The 20961-nt window shown below is 42.1% G+C and overlaps 1 protein-coding gene across 3 annotated transcripts in view; it reads right to left on the reverse strand.

The window, feature by feature from the left end:
* Positions 1–20961, reverse strand: part of PDE4B (phosphodiesterase 4B) — a 646239-nt gene that overhangs the window by 111157 nt on the left and 514121 nt on the right. For all 3 annotated transcript variants that reach the window (XM_043461050.1, XM_043461052.1, XM_043461053.1), the window contains one exon: positions 14833–14882. In XM_043461050.1, the coding sequence (XP_043316985.1) occupies positions 14833–14882 (50 nt within the window). The remainder of the gene's footprint in view (positions 1–14832; positions 14883–20961) is intronic.

The raw sequence follows: 20961 nt of genomic DNA on the forward strand, positions 1-20961 counted from the left end.
CAAGCTGGACTCAAGATGGCCAGGAGAAATATCAGTAACCTCAGATATGCAGATGACACCATACTCATGGCAGAAAGTAGAGAAGAACTAAAGAGCCTCTTGATGAAAGTGAAAGAGGAGAGTGAAAAAGTTGGCTTAAAACTCAACATTCAGAAAACCAAGATCATGTCATCTGGTCCCAAAACTTCATGGCAAATAGATGGGAAACAATGGAAACAGTGACAGACTTTTTTGGGCTCCAAAATCACTGCAGATGGTGACTGCAAGTCATGAAATTAAAAGACACTTGCTCCTTGGGAGAAAAGTTATGACCAACCTAGACAGCATATTTAAAAGCAGAGACATTACTTTGTCAACAAAGGTCCATCTAGTCAAAGCTATGGTTTTTCCAGTAGCCGTGTATGGATATGAGAGTTGGACTATAAAGAAAGCTGAGTGCCAAAGAACTGATGTTTTTGAACTGTGGTGTTGGAGAAGACTCTTGAGAGTCCTTTGGACTGCAAGGAGATACAGCCAGTCCATCCTAAAGGAGATTAGTCTTGAATATTCATTGGAAGGACTGATGCTGAAGCTGAAACTCCAATACTTTGGCCACCTGATGTGAAGAACTGATCCATTTGAAAAGACCGTGATGCTGGGAAAGATTGAAGGCAGGAGGAGAAGGAGATGACAGAGGATGAGATGGTTGTATGGTATCACCGACTCAATGGGCATGAGCTTCAGTAAACTCTGGGAGTTGGTGATGGACTGGGAAGACTGCATGCTGCAGTCCTTGGGGTCACAAAGAGTCAGACACGACTGAGTGACTGAACTGAACTGATGGTCTAAACAACTATGATGCTTTTAAAAAGCAACATGGAACATGCATAGCTCAATATAATGTAATCAGAGTAGGCAATTAGGTCATTCAGTTCAGTTCAGTTCAGTTCAGTCCAGTCACTCAGTCGTGTCTGACTCTCTGCAATCCCATGGGCTGCAGCATGCCAGGCCTCCCTGTCCATCATGAACTCCCAGAGTTTACTCAAACTCATGTCTATTGAGTCGGTGATGCCATCCAACCATCTCATCCTCTGTCATCCCCTTCTCCTCCCACCTTCAATCTTTCCCAACATCAGGGTCTTTTCCAATGAGTCAGCTCTTCATATCAGGTAGCCAAAGTATTGGAGTTTCAGCTTCAACATCAGTTGAATGAACTGATGTTCATTCCTTGAACCTTCCAATGAACACCCAGGACTGATCTCCTTTATGATGAACTGGCTGGATCTCCTTGCAGTCCAAGGCGCTCTCAAGAGTCTTCTCCAACACCACAGTTCAAAAGCATCAATTCTTCAGTGCTCAGCTTTCTTTATAGTCCAACTCTCACATCCATACACAACCACTGGAAAAATCATAGCCTTGACTAGACAGACCTTTGTTGGCAAAGTAATGTTTCTGCTTTTTAATATGCTGTCTAGGCTGGTCATAACTTTCCTTCCAAGGAGTAAGCATCTTTAGGCAGGATTAACTGTACGAGGCTTTCCATAGGTCAATTTTGAGTCAGATTATGGTGACTGGGAATTCTCTGGTGGTCCAGCAGTTAGGACTCCGAGCTTCCACTGCAGGGCGCTAGAATTGGTCCCTGGTTGGTGCAGCCAAAAAAGAAAGGACTGCAAGGAAGGTGGTTTAGACGTTTGAGGGGCATGGAGAGAGGGATAAATCAGAGGGAGGCCTAGAAATGATCTGAGGGTGAAGAGAGACAGGCTGGTCAAACCTGTGATGAGAAAGAAAGGAATACTGGAAAACCAGGTCCGTGAGGATAGAGGCCCTTTGTGTTGACAAAAAGCATGGAAGAATCCTTTATTTTCCCCTGGGATAAAAAAGTAACAAACCAGCATGCACACGCACGCACGCATGCACTTGGCGTCGAGCTGGAGGATTTGGAGAGCTGAAGATTTCATTGTTTATTTGGGCAGGTACTCTGCACGGAGATGTGAAGGATCTGAGTGCCTCAGACTGCCCAGTTGCAGAAATACATGAAGAGCCTCACCCCATGCTTATGCTCCACACTTCAGGTGTGTGCTGACTTCCTAGAACCCGGTCTCTGTTAGCCTGAGGCCCTATTAGCAACACAGGGATGAAAAAGAAATCATGGTGACCTGCACTCCATAGGATGACTGGCTCCTCGGTGGGACTGTCCTTCCAAAGCCAGCACACAGGAAGCTCAGCAGGGTCAGCCTTGCCGTTGCCTTCAGAGACATCACACAGCTCAGGAAAATGAAGCAGCTCTTTAATGAGCCCAATTTTCTTTCCGTGCAGATGGCAATCCAGATTGTCATCTCAGATTCTGAAACAAACTTTTGTCCCGCAGATATTGTTTCAAGTTCCCCTAAGCTGGAGCAGCCAGGAAGCTGCAAGTCATTCAGTTTCTCTGTCACCCGTGAGTGTGTGCGCCCTCAGTCGCTCAGCCTCAGTCGTGTCTGACTCTTCGCAATCCCATGGACTGTAGCTTGACAGGCTCCTCTGTCCACAAAATATTCCAGACAAGAATACTGGAGTGGGTTACAATTTCACTCTCTGGGGGATTTTCCCGACCCAGGCATCGAACCCCTGTCTCCTGCATTGGCAGGTGGATTCTCTACCACTGAGCCACCTGGGAAGCCCCTCCTATAAGCAAGCTCCTCCTTATCAGAATCTACCCCTCACTCAAGGAAGCCCATTTTTCCATGCATAGATAAGCCATCTTTCTCTCCTTTTACTTACAATTTGTTGTACTACCTCTCTTTCATTGTTCATTCTTTTTTTTTCAATAAATATTATTTGAGTATCTGCCCTGTGCCAAGCACTGAGCATACAGCTAATGGTGTAAGCAACAAAGAAAATAGACAGTTATGACATATTAAGAATACTAGAATTTATTTAGTGCTTTCTGAGTGCCCTGGTGACTCCAAAGGTAAAGAATCCACCTGCAATTCAAGAGACCCAGGTTCAATCCCTGGGTCAGGAAGATTCCCTAGAGAAAGGAATGGCTACTCATTCCAGTATTCTTGCCTGGGGAATTCCATGAACAGAGGAGCCTGGCAGGCTACAGTCCATGGGGTCACAAAGAGCTCAGACACAACTGTGAGTAAACAGTCACTGTTCTAGACATTTTACATAAAATAAAATAATTTAGCTCTCCTAACAATAGAATCCTATGCCAAAGTTCCTATTATTATTCCCATTGTACAGACGAGGAAACCAAGTCCCAGAGACATTGAATAAACTATCTACAATTGTACAGAAAAAAAGGAACAGAACCAGAACTATTATAAACTCAGACAGTGTGGCTCCCGAGCTTGCCTTCTTAACCATGCAGGTAGACAAAAGGGTGAGGTGCTGAATATCTTGACACAGAAAGTATAGGTGTCAGGGAGCACATATGAGGTGCAGGGAATGTAGACCTGTGTCTCAGGAAGTGCTGTATTTAGAGCTCCAATTAGATCATGTTAACCTCCTTCTCAAAAATCCTTTAATGGCTCCCCAACTGGATGTAGAATAAAAGCTACACATTCAACCATGGCTTACAAATGCTCTGCGCCATCTGACCTCTTTGGACCTCTCTGGCCTTAGTCTATTAACTGTCACTCTTATTAATCCAGGTCTCTGTTCGCAGCACCTTTTAGGTGTTAATTACTGTCTTCACCCACCCAGCTCCTACTCAGTGGTTAGGTCTCAAATTCAAGTCATTCATTTACAGAAGGCTTCCCTGTCCCCTCATCAACATTAACCCCAAGGATAACCAAGGGTAATGATAATCAGAGCAAACAGGAAATAAAACTAGGTGGTAGACAACATTCTAAATGCTTTACTTATAATACCATTTCAATTTTATAACAATCCTTATGGGAAGTACGAGTACTATTCCCATTTTCACAGGTGAAAAACTGAGGCAATATTATACAGCATTCTGTACTTCTCTCCAATGATAATCAAATGTATAATAATACTTTTCTCCAAAGTGATAATCAAATGTATAGTCACATGTGTATTCATTTCATATTTCCTGGGCTGTAAGCTCCACAAGGTCAGCGTCTGAATTCATTAACATTATTGTATTCCCAGTGTTTAGCACAGTGTCTCATAAACAGTAGGTAAATAATAGATGCTTATTGAATACATGAATAATAGACATTATGAAATATTTCTCTTAACAGTTACACTTTACAATAAAACAGACAGATGACAAAAGAATTAAGGAAAATTCTCTATTATATAGTCTTATTGAGGCTGCAGATACCTCAGCTTTTAAAATTGCTCTCCTGTTGTGAAATTCTCATCACCCACTTTCTGTTCGTTATAACATCTAAGGTTTAGAGGGTGGTGGAGGCCAGGCAGCATGGTCTAGACTAGAGGGAAGGCCATGCATGGGTTTTTAAGAAACACAGATCTAGGTTTCAGTTCTCACTTGATCACTTACTAACTGTGTGGTCTTGAGTAAGCCCGATACATCCGCTGAGCCTCCTTTTCTAAATCTGTGAAACAGGGACCACAGCCAAACAGTTCAGTTGGGAGAATGAGGCGAGAAAATGATGTCTGCTGAGGGTGAACACAGTGCCCGGCATGTACCAGGAGTTCCTCTCCTGAGATCAGAGTCAGGCCTGTGGGGTGTTGGAAACGATCTAGTGTACTGGACAAGCAGCGCCAGCCACACTAGAACCTAGGACATGAAGCCCAAAGAGCAACTGAGCGGCAGGGCCAAAGGCTTCATTAGCTGACCTAGCTGTCTCCACTGATCAAATGAGCTGGACAGTCGCCATGGACCCAGCTCACTCTGAGAACACAGTCAAGAAGCGGGTGGGAAAAGTACACAAACCTCCCTCAGAAGGGTCACTTTCGGTCCCTGTCAACAGCTCCAACTTGGAGTAAGTCAAGACAATAAACCAAGACAAAGATCCAGTGAGTTCTGTTGCCTGTTCTCTTTTTCAAGGGGACAGCCCCTGCTTTGTTTCTCTTCTCTCTGGTGAAAGCGCTGTTCCCTGAAATGCTCCTGGCTTCCGAGAACAGCTCTGGAGGCAACTCTGTAAACTGCTGCTGGCCAGGGTTTGATGAGAAGCAAGCAAGTCGAATTTACCCTGCCCCATCCCCCAGGGTTACTTGGTCTTAAGGATGCAGGAGGGAGAAAAGAGAACACAGATGGTCCTCTTCCTTCCTCCTTCATCTCCCCACGTCCATATTTATCCCTCTCTAGGTCAACCTGATGTTCTCATCTCCCTCCCTCCCGATAAAGAGGAGAGAAGTGGGTAGGTGGCACGGGGGTATTGAGAGGGGCATAAAAGTCTTTCCAAATGGAGTCAAAGCCCCTGTGATGCTGACTCTGCTAGTGGGTTCTCCTCAAACAGAAACTTTGCACCAGCTCATGTTGCTGTGAAGAACCTGCACCCCTGCAGGCTGGTGCCCAGACCTGAACATGCATTTATGTACAACCGTGACAGTTGTGTAGCTGTAATTATTCTATACTAAGTGAAGTGAAGTCCTCTCAGATTTATGCAAAAGAAAACTTTCACTTAACTAAGATCCGGTTTTCACCTGTGTGCTGAGTCGCCTCAGTCATGTTCGACTCTGCAACCCGATGGACTGTAGCCCGCCATGCTCGTCTGTCCATGGGCTTTTCCAGGGAATAACACTGGAGTGGGTTGCCATGACCTCCTCCAGGGGATCTTCCTGGCTCAGGAATCAAACCCGTGTCTCTTGCGTCTCCTGCATTGGCAGGTGGATTTTTTTACCACTAGCACCACCTGGGAAGCCCCAAGATCCAGTTTGTACATGCATGCAAAGTCACTTCAGTCATGCCCGACTCTTTGTGACCCTATGGACTGTAGCCTGCCAGACTCCTCTGTCCATGTTTATCAGCATGCTAGTTGGATATTCTTCTTTGCAGTCTGTTTCTAAGAGAAAGAGCCACACTTGTGTCCAGTTACATTTGGGAACAGGTCCATTCTGCCACTAGCCCTCTGAACTTTCCACCGTATGTTCTGGAGAATCCTACCTTCAGCTCTAAATCTATTTCCATGTAAGCAAGTTTCATGGTTTCAGGGGGTAAAAATCTTTCAAAAAAGAGATTGCTTTCTAGATTGTATTACTATGAAAGAGAAGTTGGTCAGAAAATTTTAAAAAGATCTCAACAAAGCTTTCTGTTTTGGTTTCCTACTAATGCCAGCAGGCCTGGGCTCTCTCCTGTCACATATTGACCAGCTGCTCTGTCCTGGGTGCTATGGGAAGTGTGTTACATAATACTTATAATACCGACACTAATATTGACACTTTCGAAGTGCCAGGAGCTATTCTAAGTGTTTCCCATTGGTTTGTGTATTCAATTCTTGTAACCAATATATGCGCTCTGTACAACATCCATCCCAATTCTGGAGAGGAGACAACTGGGACATTGTCCTAAGGTCACACAGTGGTGGAGCTGAGATTTGAGAGAGGAAGTCTGGCTGCAGAACCTTTACTGTTAATCCCTATGCAGAGTTTTTCTCATTTAGTCCATACAGAATTCTTATGAGATAGAATACTAAGATAGCCATCTTCCACATAAGAAAAGTGAGTCTCAGTTTTCTGAAAGGCTGACCCATGATCTCGAGCTAACTTGACTCAATATGGTGAGTATCTACCTTGTGTCAGGCAGGCTCTGGGCTAGACAGGAAGAGCATAGTATAGCATGAGAAACTGGTCATGTTTAGTTGTTTTCATTTTTTTCATTTCTTTTAACACTGTCACTTCTTGCTGAAGTGATGGATAATAAAGAGTTCATTTTGAGGGAAGAAAAGTCATCTGTAGTCAAGATTAGCCAGGAGTGCTGGTACATGCCTGAGAGCCAGAAGATAATTAAGCTTGCCTGAGTGAGGCCAACTATTAGCCTCAGCATCCTTCCAGTCCTTTCTGATTCAGGAAAGAGCATTTACTCATTTGTCTTTGTTCATTTCACAAACATTTAGTAAGCATCTACTACGTTCCAGACTTTATTCTATAAACTGGTGATATAAAAAAAGAGGACTTATACTTGATTTGGGACACTCTTAGTTTAGAAGAAGAGAAAATGAAAATAAAAATTACAGCATAATATGATAAGTGCAGTGGTAAAGAATCTACTGGCCAAGACACAGGTTTGATCCCTGGGTCGGGAAGATCCTCTGGAGTAAGAAATGGCAACCCACTCCAGTATTCTTGCCTGGAAAATTCCATGGACAGAAGAGCCTGGAGGGCTACAGTCCATGGGGTCACAAAGAGGCGGACACAACTGACCACACACACACACATGACAAGTACAATAATTGGGATTTTGAGGTAATAATTAAGATAATAATTGAGAGTGATTTGGGTGAGTTGCAGAAGATGGCATATATGCTGAGATCTGAATGACAAAAAATGCACTTTCCAGATGGGAATGGATAAAGGAACTCTGGAGTCCGCCCACGGTGCAGGAGACCCAGGTTCAATCCCTGGGTTGGGATGATCCCCTGGAGAAGGAAATGGTAACCCACTTCAGTATTCTTGCCTTGAAATTCCCATGGACAGAGGAGTCTGGCAGGCTACAGTCCATAGGGTCTCAAAGAGTTGGACATAATGACTAAACCACAAACCAAAGGAACTCTTATTTACTAAGCATATACTAGATATCAGGCTCTGCATTGAGACTATATATTTAGTTTAATCCAATAACCAGAGACAATAAAGAACTCATTCACCATGACAAGGTAAGAAAATCCCTGAGCTGAATATGTGAATATTTTCAGGAAAGGGCAATTCGGGCAGAGGGACCAGCATGCACAAAGGCAGGAAGGCAAGAAGACCCTGGTGTAGTCGAAGGACAGTATGTTCAGTGCATCTCAGCCATCAGCTGTGCATGGGGGCAGGGGGGAGATGACGACAAACAAGGAATTAGAAGCAACATTCTGAAAGACTTGGCATAACTGGTAAGAAGTAAGGATCTTATCCTGAAGCTGAAGGTTAACCAACTCAGAAAACAGCATAACTGGGTTTTAAAAGAATCATTCTAGTACCAGCACGAAGAGTGGATTGAAGTGGGGAAAGATGAAAGACAATAAACCAAGTTGTAAGGTCCCTACAATGGCTTAGGAAGGGAAGGTGAAGCATTAAACTGAAGGAGAGGAAATCGAGAAGGAAAGGAGGGGATATGATCAGAGGAAATGACTCTAAGAATTGTCTGTGGGAGGCAAGGAGATATTAAAGACAGTGAAGAGCCACTAAAGCCTGGAATATGGGGAAAAGAGCAGTGGTGGAAGGGGGGATGGGTCTGGGCCTCCAGATGAACCCAAAGGGGTTACTAAAGGTGACTGGATGTCTGGCATTGCTGTACATACTTGCTGAGAAGTATGTATACACTTACTGATAAGGCGGGCAGGGAGGAAAGGGACAGGGCGAGGCAGCGAGATGAGTGCTAAGCCAACATGGTGGGTTGGACAACCAGATATGAAGAAAGCTGTCTGCTCAAGCTGGTTCCAACTCTGAGACCGGGAGGAGGAGGGAGAAAGTCCAGGTGTGAGGGGAAGATTTGGCTCTGAGTCCCGGGGCTCTCCAGGTTAATAGAGCTGTCAAGAATACCCAGAAAGAGACAGCTGTTTCCTGAAGGGCTCTCTCCGACACGCCTGGGAGCGGCAAGACCAGGCTTGAGGCAGGCAGCAGCTGGGGTTTGGGAGGACACAGGCTTGTGGGCGGCCTCCTGCCTCCTGCAGGACTCTGCAGATGAGGTGGCTGAGAGAAGTGATTCTTTCTTCCCAGCCTCCTCCTCCACCCTGTGCTTCAGAGCCCCAGCGCTACAGCAGCATGCAGGCTGCATAGAGATTGATTCATAGATGAAGGGCTGCAAGCTAGAAGCCACATAGAAGTAGCAGAAAGGACAAAACTGTGTGTGAGGGGGTGCGTGTGTGTATGTGTGTGCAGGAAACTGTCTTATTCAGGGAACTACCAAGCAAAGTCTTACAGGCAGACAATAGTGAGTTGCCTAGATAATTTATGCCACCAAATAAACACCAGGATGGGCTGTGTATAGCTAAAGGTGATACATTTTTAAAAGTGGGGTGTCTCCCTTTGGAGTCTCAATGACAGGAGATGGTTTAGCACACAAAAGCTTCAGGCAACAATACCTATGAATCTACCAGAGCCTACTGTAACCACAGAGAAAGAAAGGCCGGAACTAAAATGCAAAAGAAAGAAAAAAACTGTGTTTGGAGATAGGTCTGCTACAGTATAAACTTCTCCCTTTCTCTGGCGCACTGCTGTAGCAAAACCTGATGGTTGTCTTTGTAAAAAACGTGTCTGTATCTAGGTCCCTGGCAGTGATTTGCCTCTGGGAGGGCCAGCAATCTATTTAATGACTCCATTGACGTCAATAGCATAACTGAAATACTTACTAACATGCATGATTCCAACTTTCAGGGGGGGTGGGTGGATGGTGTTTCTCAGCAGTACAAAAACACGAAGTGGATTCAAGGTGGAATGGACTCCAGTCTTTTCGGTAGCAAGTGAGAGATGAGATGCTAGGGGTCTCATCAGTTCCATTTAATTGGGAAGAAACATTCACACTAAATTTAGAAATTAATTTCCAACTAGTGGAATAGCCATTAATAAGCAGGGTATTATTTTTGGTAATGTTTGCTCAAGGGTAGCATTTTAACTATTAGCACTTTAGTTCACTTGTCAGTGGTTTTTTTGCAACCTACCCTTACCTAATTTTAGACACATATGGAATAACTGCAAATCCATTAAAATAGCTCAGTGTTGATGCGCGGAGGTAAACTTATACAGGACAGCTAATTTAGACAAAAGCAATTCTTATAAAACAACCATTTGGGGAATTATTCTCAGAATAACGAGGGCTTTTCTAGTGCATGTGCCCTAACATTTTGTATGCAGACTGCCTAAACACTCAAGGTGAATACTTAAGGCAATTATCCCAATAGCCCAGACCATACAACGTTCAGAACAAAGAAAAAATAATCTGACATTATTAGCTTTTAATTTTTCTCCTTTCCTTCCTTGCTTTCTCTCTCTCTCATTCTTTTTTTTTCTTTGTGCATGCATGCTAAGTTGCTGTAGTTGTGTCTGACTTTTTGCGACCCCATGGACTGTAGCCCGCCAGGCTCCTCTGTCCATGGGATTCTCCAGGCAAGAGTACTGGAGTGGGTTGCCATGCCCTCCTCCAGGGGGATCTTCCTGACCCAGGGACTGAACCCATGTCTGTTCAGTCTCCTTCATTGGCAGGCTATTCATTTGCCACTACAGCCGCCTGGGAAGCCCCCTTTTCTTTGTAATTCCCTCCAATTCCTCCTTTGTCATGGTGGCCACAGCCTGTGGTAACAAAATTGATTTTATTAGTATTTGTTCATAGGTGTTGTAACCCTGCTTGGCATTTCTTGCTTAATGTGAAAACCAAGTTCTGCTTGTGTTGGGCTTCATTTCCAGTCATCTGACTCAGATCAGCTCTCAGGCTCCTGCTGTTTCTCAGAGAGCCCTTCACTTGTGCACACACTGTCCATCTCTCAGCCTAGGCTCTGGCTGCTCCGGCAAAGAAAGAGAAATGAATCCAGGTCATGACTTTGAGTTTCTTACCTTTTGACTTACTCCAAGGTAACTCATGGAGCCTCTTGTTTGCTCCTCAAATAGACCCTGTGTCTGACACACCCACACAAACCTCCAGGGAGATATTCATAATCAAGCAAAGACATGGAAGGAATTCCTACTGAGAAATAGGCTTCTTAGAAGAAAGTTTCTTCTGTTTTATCAGCCATTTCCTCCCTAGAGTGTCCTAGAGGACATGTTTCAGAAGAAATGGATTCCCAGGAGCACTAAAAAAATATTAATTAAGTCTGTTTCTCACTTAGGCCAACCTATTTCAGACTTACTGGAAAGCCCTATATTATCTCATCCTATTTCTCCATTCACAGGCTTTTCTTGAAATACATCTAATTGACCAGTGTTGAAAATCCCCATGAATCGAGATTGTGGATAGCCACGCTGAGAAAGACTTCGGGTCTGTAGCAGTCTAGCCTGAAGTACTCAATGTAATTCTCTAGTCATCTTTGTGACACAGTTTGCTGTCATTTCTGATGACCCATGGCCCTGGGGGCTGTTGTTTATAACGTTACATGGGTGATGTTTCTGCTCAAATACATTCATTAGTAAATTTTGGAAGAAGAAAATTAGCATCAAATATTTCACCTTACTCATTGATTTGGCTGCTAAAGTGTTCTATATATGATTTTGTTGTTCAGTTGCTCAGTTGTGTCTGATTCTTTGCAACCCCATGGACTGTAGCATGCCAGGCTTCCCTGTCCTTCTCTATTTCCTGGAGTTTGCTCAAACTCATGCCCATTGAGTTTGTGATGCCATCTCAATATAATATGCAATATCGTATAATATGTCATATATGACACATATTATTAAAAATCAAGTCACATTTCTAATACTCAGAAGTACTGGCCATTAAAAGGAATACTTCCCTAATCCTTTTGCAAAGCAAAGATCATTCTGTAAAGGCAGTGAACACTTAATAATTTATCCTTTCAGTAGCTTCTTCCTTTCATGACATACCAGTGATCACTACTGAAATCCATGCAAAAGCAAGGGATGGTTTGGGCAGAAAAATCGGAACATTTATCACACACACACATTGATTTTCCTCAGTTATCTTTCTTTTGAAAACAATTTTGGGGCCTGATATCCTAAGAATTACTTCAACTTTCCATTTTGAATGTATACAGATGACAGAACCTTAGCTCCTGCCTTGTGTTGGAGTGTTCTCCTTTCAGTTCTATTTTTTGCCCTTTCTGTTCCAATCCTTACACATCATGTAGGAAAGGCCTGGAATTCATGCCAGTGAAAAGGCAAAATGTGATAAAAATTGAGATGCTCATTAAACTTCACAGCATTAACATTTTCAACACTCCCAGGAGGATTTACTACATTTTCTCCTTAATGCAGGAGCATATGATTTCCACATTGCTCTATTTTCTGGGTTTTAAATCCTCTATTATTCTACTCTGGCTTTCCTATTTAAAGTACAAAATGTCAACTGTTTAGATTTAACTTTTTTCATTAGAAACCTATAAGAATGACCATAGAGATTTAGATCATGCAGCTATAGAATGTGTTTCAAACTTCTTTCAATTTCGATGTAATAACTGAATTTTTTTTAAAATAGTAAAAACATGCAGTTGAATACCTTTCATAACCATGGAGAAAAAATACTGACTCATCATTAAAATTTAATTTGTGAGCTTTTTCCTTAAGATAGAGTCCCCAAACTTTATGTAGTTCTCCTGCTCAATTTAATTTTTACCTATCTTCCTACTATGTGAAAATAACTATGCAGAAGCATCTTAAATGTTAAGGAGATGAATAAGGTATAGACAGCCCCTGCCTTCAAGAAGCTCCAATGAAGGAGGCATATAAGCCACAAATCGTAGTATCTCCTAGAATGGAATTCTTTCCATAGCACAAAAAAAAGGGAACAATTACACTGATTTTTTTTTTTTTAAACACTGAGGAAAAAGGTATTGCAGACTGAGAGGCTAGATTTGATTTCCCTCATGAATTTATTCAGTTACTGATCAATTTGTAAGAGCAAATGTACCAGTTTAACTGCGGTTTTTGACAAATAACTTTGAAAATAAATTTCATTCCTTTCATTTAGATGCATTTTAAAAAATGTTTTTAAAAGTAAAACAAAGGTTTCCTCTGGCTTTTCTCTATTACTGTCTTAAACTTGCTTTCTGTACAAGAATATAGTTACTTAAGTCAGCCAGACTTTCACAACAACTGGTTATTGTTAAATCTGTTTAAATTATTGTGGGTTTCATGTATCTTTTATCTTAGATTTCAATAGAAACGCATAAGGTCAGCATCAGTGTTAATAAATGAAAACCTAATCTCATTATCATGATAAATCATTTTTTAAAGCAGCACCCCAGTTTTCAATTTTTTTGTGTGCTGTAAGCCACTTGTTTTTCATTCCCCTTTAAAGTTTCTATTTAAACACACCTCTTTGTCATATGCTGATAAATATTAAAATAACAGGAAAAATCTGCTTGACTTATTTAAGCTGATAATAAGAACAAAACACAGGATGTGTGTGTCCTCCTTCCTTTTTTGACTGTGGTTAAGCGTTAAGAAGGTTTTGAAACCTATAATTACGTAATAATTGGTATCACTACATTCTCTTCCCAATGAAAAGTCAGGATTTTTGCAGTTTGCCACAAAGACAGACAAAAACAAATTGCCTAAGTATTATTGTCATTTCTTTGCTCCATTGTTTTAAAAGAATTTAGCAAAAGAACTCTCCAGTTGCCAAGCTATGGTTATTGTGCCAATAATCACAACATGATCTTTCCAACAGCATCTTTGGTTAATGAGCTAATTTATAGAACTCTAAACATCACATATTCTCCTAATGTTTGTCAGTATTTATTATAAGAAAAAGAAAACATAGTTTAAAGATTTAAATTGCTGTCAGAAGCATCTTGGGAAATTTGGCTAATAGAAATGAGAGTGACAGTGTCTCATGAGTGGGCCAAGATGATGAAATGATAGGAGTTTCAAAACTACCGGCTTTGATCTCCAAGTATGTAACACCAGTTATATGTTAAAACACTCTAGTTATTTAGTTTCTTTTCATAAAACTTCTAAAGGAAATACTACATCAGCACATCAAGGTTTTTAAAGTTCATGAATAGATTAGCATTTTCTTTAATTTCACATCTTGGGACTTGACCTTACTTAATATCTTCCTTTTATTCTTGTTCTCAATCTTTTTCTCACAAAAATATTTTTTAAAGCATATACCATAAATACTTCAGAAGCCAATGAGCCAATGGGACCTCCAGCTTTTGTTCTCTACTTTTAAAAGTTGGACTTGTGTATTATTTCTGTTATATGTATGACCATCATACCAGCAAGAAAACACAGCATCTGAGCAAGGAAGATCATAAGAATAAAGCAAAGGGTAATACAGAAACCTATGAGGCAATGTTAGGTGTTAAACAGAAATACAGACGGCTATGAGGCAACATTAAGTGTTAGGTGATCTCATCATGAGTTCATCTTGTTTCTCCTGTGGTTCTACTCAAGTCCACTGCTCTACTGGTGGGAGAGATTCAAGAGGGAAAACTCCATTTTGCACTTTAAAACAATGTCATCTAACTGGTTGCATCTTATGTAAGAAGAATTTCATGCTCAACACATCTCCAAGATAGATGTTCCTTCAAGGTGGCCCTTCCTCTCTGCAGCTCTCAACTCCACATGAAAAGCATATGCACAGTATTAACAAAACGAGAGGTTAGGTTTCTTTTTCTAAAAAACACCTTTGAGGAACAAAGTTGGACGACCTCCAAGGGAAATGATTTGTGACCTGGAAAAAGCTTTTGGTTTCACACCTGGAAAGGATGTAGATTCAAGTGGGATGTATAGCTGACGCTAAGAGGAAAACCACTAACATTCACTGCGGGGCCCTCAGGCCAACGAGGGGGCACCTGGGGCCTTTGAGGTTAGCTCCTCCGGAGTTCACTGGGGCCGGCAAGCTGAGGTCAAGGTTGCACTCCGGCTCTGGTTCCGGGAAGCAGCATGACCACACATCCATCACATTCTGAAATCGGAGGCATGCATATGATGGGAAAGTTATTTAATGCTGCCTTTCATTTGGTTTCATGTGGACTGCACTAAAGTTCCAGTCTGCCTTTGAAAAAAGTCACCAAGAGGCAGATTGGGAGCAAACAAATGCTATTATTCTAGAAAAGGGTCTAGAAAAGAGGTACATTTATTCTTTTGAAATATGGAGATAAGCCTGATGACACGGCTTACCTGGCAGGTTGACTCTGGAGACAGACGGCTGACCAGCAGCTGGAGACCTCCTGTGGAGAGGGAGAGAAAAGAAGGCCTGAGTCTCTGTAAGAATACCCTTCCCTGCACCCCCTGGTCACTGAGGCGTTTTCCAGGTCAGAATGAGCTATCAAGTGACATCATGCCATCTCCGGAAGGCAGGCTCCTATAACTCGGGTGATGACTGTGATTCTCACATCCAGATGGCCTGGAATTTCCCTCTGCCCAGCCTCCTGGATGCTCCAACACTCCAGGAAGGAAGTCATTTACTCCAGTCCCTAACCAGTCGTTCTGTTTTACATTTCCCTGCCCCAGGTGGCCCTTGAAGATGATACACTTGATCAGAAATGACATTAAGTGTAAGAGCAAATCTCAACTCCTTTGGGCAGTACTTGAAGGAGAGGAACCCTTGGAGGGCTAGGTCTCCCATTTTTACACCTTAGGAACCTAAGAGCGGGAGAAGTGAAGTCACTTACCAAAGATCACAGAGCCATTAGGAACAGTAATCCAGGTGGCTTAATTTATGGAAAGGTCTTTTCTTGGTAGAACTAGGCATTTTTCTACATCACAAAGCAAGCCTGCTCAAGTTGAGAGTCAGATGAAGCAAGCAGATAAACCCTTGCTCCACAAAGACAGGGGTTCTTTCTCCTTTTCTTTCTTGCTTTTATTTCTTCTTTATTCATCTTTTATATCCCCTGCCCCACAAACCGTAATTTTCTTGCCATCCTTCTCATACTTTGCCAGGCTCTCCAGGATTCCCAGTGCATCCCTGAAACAGGACTGAGCAGTGGCCCTCAAGCTTTAGGGTGCACAGAGTCACCTGGAGAGCTGATTAAGACACACTGCTGAACCTTACCTCTAGAGTTTCTGGTTCAGTCTGCCGGCGTTGGCCTTAAGAGTCTGCATTTCTAACTCATTCCAAGTGATGCTGATGCTGCTGACCTTGTTACTGTTGCCCATTCTCCTTCAGTTCAGTTCAGTTGCTCAGTCCTGTCTGACTCTTTGCATGCCCATGGACTGCAGCACACCAGGCTTCCCTGTCCTTCACCATCTCCCAGAGTATGCTCAAACTCATGTCCATTGAATCGGTGACGCCATCCAGGCAACTCATCCTCTGTCATCCTCTTCTCCTGCCCTCAATCTTTCCCAGCATCAGGGTCTTTTCCAATGAGTTGGCTCTTCACATATGGTGGTCAAAATAATGGAGCTCCAACTTCAGTCCTTTCAATGAATATTCAGGACTTATTTCCTTTAGGATTGACAGGTTTGATCTCCTTGCTGTCCAAGGGGCTCTCAAGAGTCTTCTCCAACACCACAGTTCAAAATCATTAATTCTTTGGTGCTCAGCTGTCTTTATGGTACAGTTCTCACATCCAAACCTGACTACTGGAAAAACAATAGCTTTGACTATATGGACTTTTGTTGGCAAAGTGATGTCTCTGTTTTTTAATATGCTGTCTAGGTTTGTCATTGCTTTTCTTCCAAGGAGCAAGCACCTTTTAATTTCACGGCTGCAGTCACCATCCTCAGTGATTTTGGAGCCCAAGAAAATAAAGTCTGCTACGATTTCTATTTTTTCCCCATCTATTGGCCATGAAGTGATGGGACTGGATGCCATAGTCTTAGTTCTACGAATGCTGAGTTTTAAGCCAGCTTTTTCACTCTCCTCTTTCACCTTCATCTAAAGGCTCTTTAGTTCCTCTTCACTTTTGGCCATTAGGATGATATCATCTGCATATCTGAGGTTGTTTATATTTCTCCTGGCAATCTTGATTCCAGCTTGAGCTTTATCCAGCCCGCCATGTCACATGATGTACTCTGCATATAAGTTGAATAAGCAGGGTGACAATATATAGCCTTGACATTCTCCTTTCTCAATTTTGAACCAGTCTTTTGTTCCAAGTCTGGTTCTAACTGTTGCTTCTTGACCTGCATACAGGTTTCTCAGGAGGCAGGTAAGGTGGTCTGGTATTCTCATCTCTTTAGGAATTTCCAGTTTGTTGTGATCCACACAGTCAAAGGCTTTAGTGTAGTCAATGAAGCAGAAGTAGATGTTTTTCTGGAATTCTCTTGCATTTTTCTATGATCCAATGGATGTTGGCAGTTTGATCTCTCGTTCCTCTGCTTTTTCTAAATCAAGTTTTTACATCTGGAAGTTCTTGGTTCACATATTGATGAAGCTTAGCTTGAAGGATTTTGAGCATTACTTTGCTAGTATGTGAAACGAGCACACTTGTAAGGCAGTTTGAACACTCTTTGGCATTGCCTTTCTTTGGGATTGGAATGAAAACTGACCCTTTTCCTTGCAAGTCCAAGGGACTCTCATGAGACTTCTCCAGCACCACAATTTGAAAGCACCAATTCCTCAGTGCTCAGCCTTTTTTATGTTTCAAGTCTCACACTCATACATGACTGCTGGAAAAACCATAGCTTTGACTATGCATATGTACACATACACACACACACACATATTTGGTCTTTGGCTCAATTCTTGGCACAGAGCTCCTAAAATCCTAAGAGTTTCCTAAGTGAGGAGAGGAAACCAGTCAATCAAACCAGTCAATCCTAGAGGAAATCAACCCTGAATATTCATTGGAAGGACTGAGGTCAGGAAGAGAAGGGGATGACAGAAGATGAGATCGTTGAATGGCATCACCGACTCAATAGATGAGTTTGAGCAAACTCCTGGAGATAGTGAAAGACCGGGGAGCCTGTTGTGCTGCAGTCCATGGGAGTGCAAAGGCTTGGACACAACTTATCGAATGAACAACAACAAAGTGAGGAAAGCCATCTTTGATATGTGTCTTTTGACATGTTAAAGAAGTGACCTTTGGACCAGCAGCTAGGTAACCTAAGGAGGAGGCTAGGTGCCAGACTACCCAATCATGCGATTAGAGAGTTTGAACTTTAGGCCCACCTCGAACCTCTGGGGAGGGGAGAGAGGCTGGAAACTGAGTTCTACCATCAGTGGCCAATAATTTAATCAATCATACATTTGTAATGAAGCTTTCATAAAAACTCAAAAAGCCTGGGTTGGTGAACATCATTCAGAAAGAATGATGCACTCAGAGAGCTTGGAAGCTTCCCATCCTCTCCTCCCTCCCCCCCTACCCCCCAACCCCGGAACCTCCTCTATCTGGCTATTCCTGAGTCATATTCATTTATAACAAAGCTGTGATCTAGTAAGTAAAATGTTTCTCTAAGCTCTGTGGGCCCTTCTAGTAAGTTAATTGAACCCAAGGAAGGGGTCATAGGAACTTCCAACCTATAGCCAGTGGGTCAGATACCTACAAGTATCTGGACTTGCCAATGGGGTCTGAAGTGTGTGTGCGTGCATGTGTGTGTGTGTGTGTGCGTGTGTGTGTGTGTGTGCGTGTGTGTTGGGGGGACAGTCTCATAGGACTGGGCCCTTAACCTGTGGGGTCTGACACTATCTCCAAGTAAATCATGTTAGAACTTTATTGACTTATAGGACACCCAGCTGGTGCTTGGATGTGTGGGGAAGAAAAAAAGACCTGGTATCCAGAATCACACCTTCAAATGCCACCTTCTCCAAGGAATGTGGTTATGAGGAGGAAAACTTGCTACCCCAAATGTCTCTTAGCATGTGGATGATTTCAAGCTGAAAAGGCCCAAAAGACTGAGCTTTCCCTTCACAGACTAAAGGAATGTCAATAGAGGAACAGAGCTATTACAATAGATAAGAGTAGTATGAACTAGGTATGCTAGACAGGGAGGAACCCAGGAGAGTCTGTTTTTCAAAATTCCGTTCTATGTGTCACTGTCTGTCTCCATATGGCCCAGGAAACATTTATTTACCAAACATTTGCTTTTCCATTTCCATGTCAATTGCCTTCCTTCCTTTTCAAGTCCCAACCCCCTACCCCACAATATTCTCTTTTGTCATTAGCTGAAAATGCTGCTTAAGGTGAGGGTTTTATCCATCTTGTCATCACTCAGTTTTCCTGGGTCTGTTCCATACACACATGTTATGAGACATTTGTTTGACTTTCTCTTATTAATCTGTCTCATGTCAACTTAATTCTTAGACCAGTCAGGAAAACCCAGAAGAAAAGAGGAACATTTCTTCCTTCTTGAAAATATCATTCTCTTAGCTAAAAATGACCCTTCCACTAATCTCCCCTGGCACTGTATTTGTACCTATAGGGTTATTTTGTCATGTTATAACTCATATGGTCATGGACTATCCCCATGTCTAATCTATGACCCATTGATGGTGAGGTCCAGTTATTATCCCTTTCCATATGCCTTCTGCAGGACCTACCAACTTGCCTTGTGAAGAGTAGGAAGAGCTCCATAAATACTGGAAAACTATATGATGTGCAAATGATTTGAGAAGCCTAGTACCATATGAATGTTTTATCTGGTTTTCTTTTTCCATATAGCCTTAGTTCTCCATACTGCTTATTATTCCTCAGACACAGAACATGTTTGTGTTGCTGTGTCTTTTGAATCTGTTTTGCTCAGTTGACCACTATTCTCTTCCTCTTTAAGTGGCAAACTCCTTCACATGTCCTAGGAATGCACTCCAGCATCACCTCGTTAGAGACATCTTCCCTCCTCTGACTAGTCATTGTGTTACTTGTACTTTTCTATGCTTGTCTCACCCTAGTGCTGCTCTTACTGCACTACAATTCCCATTTTCCCATCTCCTCAACTCACCTGTGAGACTGAATCTCACTCACCTTTGTAACCTTGGAACTGGCAAAATATTTTATACAATATAGGTAGTTGATAGGTGTTGATTAGATTAATAATATATTTTAAATATTTTTATTTTATCTATCTTCCTGAGTTCCAAAGAAAATGTCTGCCAAAAGAGACATAGAAATAAGAGACCCTAAATATTGGCAATCTCTGCTTCCTTAAAAGTACAGCAATGCATTGCACCTGATTCTTCCAATAACTTCTTAAAAACTACACAATTTAAATAAATTCCTTTGTCCTAGCAGTTATTTTGAAAATGTAACTTTTATTTACAGCTATTAATTCAGGTAAGCATCTGTGTGTGTAAGCTTTGGAAAAACAAGGACTACCTGGATCGGGAAGATCCCCTAGAGAAGGAAATGGCATCCCACTCCAGTATTCTTGCCTGGGAAATCCCATGGACAGAGGAACCTGGAGGGCTACAGTGTATGGGGTCTTAGCGACTAAACAACATTTATGAAGGTTTGTCACTTTTTCTCAAGACCCGGTACAAAGAAGAAGCTCAATACATTTTAAATGAACGAATGATGTCTGGTGGGTGCAGTATTGCCTGTGGGGCATGAGAGTGCCAGAAGAAAATGGCCATTGTGAGTCCAAAGTTCCCTAACTTATGGAATAATCATAAGTTCTATGCCTGGGTTGTAAAGGTGGTGATATTAATAGGGAGGATGATATGGCCACAGCAGTTAATACTTTCCAGCCGTGAATAGCACAGTGGAAAAAGAGCTGGACTATGAATAAGAAGACAGGAATTCTAATCCTGGTTCTGGCACCTTCTAACTATATAGCCCTGGGCAACTCACTGAAATTCTGTTTCTTCCTCACTTGGGGAGAACAGGCAGCAAGTAACATTTACTGCTAATTTACAATGTGCCAGCTCCTGTGTGAGAGGTTTTACATATATTTCCTCCCTCACTCTGAGGAAATTTGGCTAGGTTCTTTCCAGCTCTGAATGCTCAAGATTTTATTATTCTCAGCTAATTTAAGTCCCATGCCAAAGGACACAAAGCAATGAAAGATACTTCAGATATATACTGAAAAAAAAAATTCAGTGGCTATTAATTCTTTTTCAAAGATTTCATATAATGTTGATTTAACTACACTTTGGAAGAATGTTAATATGGTGATGTAACATGATCTCCTGGGAGCTACCAGTGATACGAGTGATGTTAGTGACAGAGTTGGATGATGAGGGACACCTCTTTGCTCCAGCTCTATTCCCTGGTTATCAGACTGCTGAATGGTAGGCATTCTTATTCACATGTGATTTCTCCAGCAGTCTGTTTAAAGCCAGTAAATGCTTTAGGGATGCTTATCTGAATTAACTCTAAATGAAAGCTTTAGTTTCAAAATTCCTGGGACAAAGGAAATATAGGTTTCAAT

This window comes from Cervus canadensis, chromosome 2 (genome assembly GCF_019320065.1).
Source record: "Cervus canadensis isolate Bull #8, Minnesota chromosome 2, ASM1932006v1, whole genome shotgun sequence".
Taxonomy (NCBI): domain Eukaryota; kingdom Metazoa; phylum Chordata; class Mammalia; order Artiodactyla; family Cervidae; genus Cervus; species Cervus canadensis.